The sequence below is a fragment of the Fundulus heteroclitus genome, unplaced genomic scaffold, assembly GCF_011125445.2.
Source record: "Fundulus heteroclitus isolate FHET01 unplaced genomic scaffold, MU-UCD_Fhet_4.1 scaffold_426, whole genome shotgun sequence".
NCBI lineage: Eukaryota > Metazoa > Chordata > Actinopteri > Cyprinodontiformes > Fundulidae > Fundulus > Fundulus heteroclitus.
The window spans coordinates 66,102-69,851 of record NW_023396842.1 but is presented as its reverse complement, the minus strand read 5'-3'; the positions used below and the strand labels follow the sequence as shown (position 1 = coordinate 69,851).

At 37.6% G+C, this 3,750-nt stretch overlaps 1 protein-coding gene across 1 annotated transcript; it reads left to right on the top strand.

The window, feature by feature from the left end:
• The first annotated feature begins 1,295 nt into the window (after nt 1–1,295).
• Nucleotides 1,296–3,512, top strand: LOC105922964 (angiopoietin-related protein 5). The gene is made up of 7 exons (XM_012858887.3): nt 1,296–1,391; nt 1,598–1,672; nt 2,066–2,084; nt 2,186–2,271; nt 2,370–2,487; nt 2,638–2,823; nt 3,051–3,512. Exons 2-7 carry the CDS (start codon nt 1,604–1,606, stop codon nt 3,347–3,349), a joined length of 777 nt encoding a protein of 258 aa, XP_012714341.2. The 5' UTR covers nt 1,296–1,391; nt 1,598–1,603; the 3' UTR covers nt 3,350–3,512.
• Nucleotides 3,513–3,750: the final 238 nt, after the last annotated feature.

Below are 3,750 nucleotides of genomic sequence, written 5' to 3'. Positions count from 1 at the left end.
GAGGGACTGCTGCAAAGCCATGCTGCTTGTCAGGACTTTGTTGCAATCAACTGGGTTCCCTTATATAGAAATTGTTTTGATCAATCTGTATAATCTGACCCAATCTGTATAATCTGATTGAATTTGACTTTGGAAAGTGCCTTGAGATGACATGTTTCATGAATTGCCACTATATAAATAAAATTGAATTGAATTGAATTGAATTATGTCAAGCATTTCGTCTGGAAGTTGACCTGAATTCAAAGTGCAGCTAAATACAAGATGGCGGCCCTTCCATTGTAAACAATAGAAATACTTTTTTTTTTTTTACTGCTACTGGTATTACACAATGAGTTAAGAACAGGCTTCACTTCACTTGTGTAGCTTCAAACTAACTTAAAAACAAATAAGTAAATGGATATATGAAAGTGTTTCACCTTCTGGTAAAAAAAGTTTTCTTTTTTACAATGTTTTGACTATATATTTTCCTAAACATATATTCAGCATTATTGTGGAAACATGGCATTATTATTACCATGTTTCCTGCTTTTCTCTTCATGGAAGACCAATGAGTACATTTGCAAAATAAATTCTAGATTTTCCAAAAACAAAATCTTTAAAAAATTGTACATTTGAATGAATCAATTAAATCGATTTATTGCCCTGCCCTGTCTTAAAGGCAATAACATCAGAGCTGCAATTGGGTTTTTGAGACCTCACTGCTTGCTGACAGCAGAGTCTACCCCACCTCAACCCAAAGCAGAGAGAGAGCAGGTTTTGACTAAATTTCATTGCTGTGTTGTTCTTTGTTGCAACTGAATGTGAGAATAATTTAATAATCAAATTTGGCTTATTCATGAATTTGTTTTTAATGTAGCCAATACCTAATACATGTCTGATTTTCTTTCCTATGTTCTTGAGCTATACTTGGCTGATAGATGATGTTCACCAGTTTAAGAGGATTCCCTTAAATGTTTTGTTAGAAATTCTTCATGCACCTAATTCAAAAGGAAATATCAAGGAAGCGTTGTCCTAACATCAATCTAAGCCAATTGAAGACAAAACTGTGTTTTTTATGTTTGGCATCTTTGTTTGTCTTTAATGTTGAAATGCAAAAGCATGTGAGCTTTCACAACACAGCCTGTATGTATTGCGTTAGTCAAGAATGTTGGTTTTGGGTGTTTCTGGCCTGACAACTCATCCGACTCGTAGCACTTGTTTTTGCATGAAAGGTCAGTAATTGCAGATGTCAATCTTTCTCTTGATGGTTAGGCGTTTCTCCCTCAGACTGACCTGACAGGATAGACAGAATTTACCATAACTGTGAAAGAGGGGTGGGGGTTTCTCCCAGGTTTAAAAGGGTCTCCTTCTGTGCAGGAGTCAGAACTAGGCTACATTTACTCCTGACACAGGTATGTATTCTAGGAAAGACAGACATTGATGCTTGCATTTGTACCTGTTGTGTAAATGGATAGGAAACTTCTGTTTCCTTTTAGTTGTAAATAAGATACCATCAAAAAGCTAAATTAATGACTATATAGCAATTTTAAACCAATGTTAAAATTATCTACCTTGTTTTACTATTATTTAAAGTCAAAATGTCTCTTGTTATATTCAGGTCAGAATGAAGGCTCTGCTCAACTGTTTTGGGTTCATACTGGGCCTGCTGTTGAGCTGCGCCGTCCAGGCTGGGGTAAGATCAAATGCCCTTTGATAATTAAGTTTACTAGATGTAAAATACAGACTTGCTTCTGCTGAAAGGCCTGTTCTTCAGAACACATAACAAGGAGAACATAAAAACATAAGTTCATTTGCACACTCTTAATCTAATATTTGACTAAAGCACATTCTAAATTAATTTCATCAATTAGAATTCTATCAGTTTTGCTTATGGACAAAGAAACTCTATGCAAACTCTCTCCTAATCTAGGACAGAGGATCTTTATTTCTAACAATATACACACAATAAATCTGTCTTTTTTAATGACTTTGTACAGGTTTTAGATTCACTGTATTCCTGTTCTTAAATGATACAATTATGGAAGACAAAATGTGTTGCTGAATCACTGTTGTGCTCTTTTACCAGAAAACAGCCTTTCCTGAAGGTAAGGAATGTTTTATGTTACTGTTTGTTGCATAGAAAAGTGGGGAAATCTCTCTAATGTCACTTTACTTGCTCATTGCCCTGTAAACCTAAAAAAAAAAGACTGCACAGACATTCGGAACCAGACACCTCAAGCCCCCAGTGGAGTTTATGAAATCCAGCCAGCAGGAGGCAACGGCCGCTTCAAGGTACTAAATCTAACTTGTTACGGCTATAAAAGGCTCCCTTTAAGAGGAAGATTTCAGGTCTCACAAAGGCTACCATGTTTCCCGTACTTCCTGCATAGGTGTACTGTGAGATGCGTCCGGATGGTGGCTGGATAGTGTTTCAGAGACGAACTGGAGGAGTGGTGTCCTTTCACAGGAAGTGGGCATTTTACAAATATGGATTTGGATCTCTCGTATGTATGAAATAATCTTAATATGGCTTTCCATACTTTTACTCAACATAAAGACAAAGCAAAGTCATCGCTCTTTGTTTAAGCAGTTCCACGTTAGGTAAGTTTGCTCATTATGGAGATTTGATGAAAAAAAAGTGCTGTGCTCATCCCTCAGATGACCACTGGCTCGGTCTAGAGAAGGTCCATCTTCTCACTAAGGACAAAACTAAGAAGTGGACTTTGAGGGTGGACCTGTGGGACCATGAAGGCAGCACCGCATTTGCTGAGTACAACAACTTTAAAATAGGAAATGAGGGAACAGCTTATAAACTTCAGGTTGGGAGATACAGTGGAAATGCAGGTAACTTCATCAGCAGTAATGGTACTTTAGTTGTTTAGTAAATCACAAAAGATACCATACATTCTAATAAAGTTTGAAGCCAAAGAATATTCAACATATCACTATTGCTGACGTGCAGCCGAGTTTAATATTTCATTATTTCTTACCAAAGACAGATAAGGAGCAGATCTGCTTTTTGAGTTTTTTTTATGTTGAAAATGATCAAAAGGTGTTCTCTCTCTACAAAGGTGATGCCATCCGTGGGGCCTACCCAGGCATTGACCAAAATGGCTTTGGTTTCAGCACCATCGACCGCGATAATGATGGCTGCTCTCCATGCATCTTCGGCGACATTGCTGAAGCAGAGTGCGCTCTTTCAGAGGGCGGCGGCTGGTGGTACAGCCGGTGTGGCTCTGCAAGTCTGAATGGTGAATGGCATCCATCAGGGGATCACATCGGCTGGGCTTCGGGTCTCCACTGGCTCACATGGAAACCTCCTGCACCTTATTCAGCACAGGCTACTAGAATGATGATCAAACCTGAATGATTCCTCCTGTCAGCTTTGATTCATGTTGGATGAAAGTTTTGGATAAGTTGGCTAATTTTGGATGTCACAGGTCTTAAAACAAAGTGAAAATTCTCCCATGCAAATATTCAATCCATAAAATCTAAATGTCTGTAAAATGAGAATAAAGGTTTTGACAAGCTGGTTTTACTCTATAGAAAAAAATATAGAGCTGTAGAAAACGTAATAATTACGGGTCATGACATAAGCAGAAACTCTATTGTCATTCAACTGCACAATCATAGTGTACATTTGAGTAAAATTTTGTTGCAAGACAAAAAACAGAAGACTAACGAGAAAGATCATAAATTAAAGTATTTGTCATTTGTGACGAATGGAGCAGCACACCAAAAAAAGAAATTGTATAGGTACAGAAAAGTTTG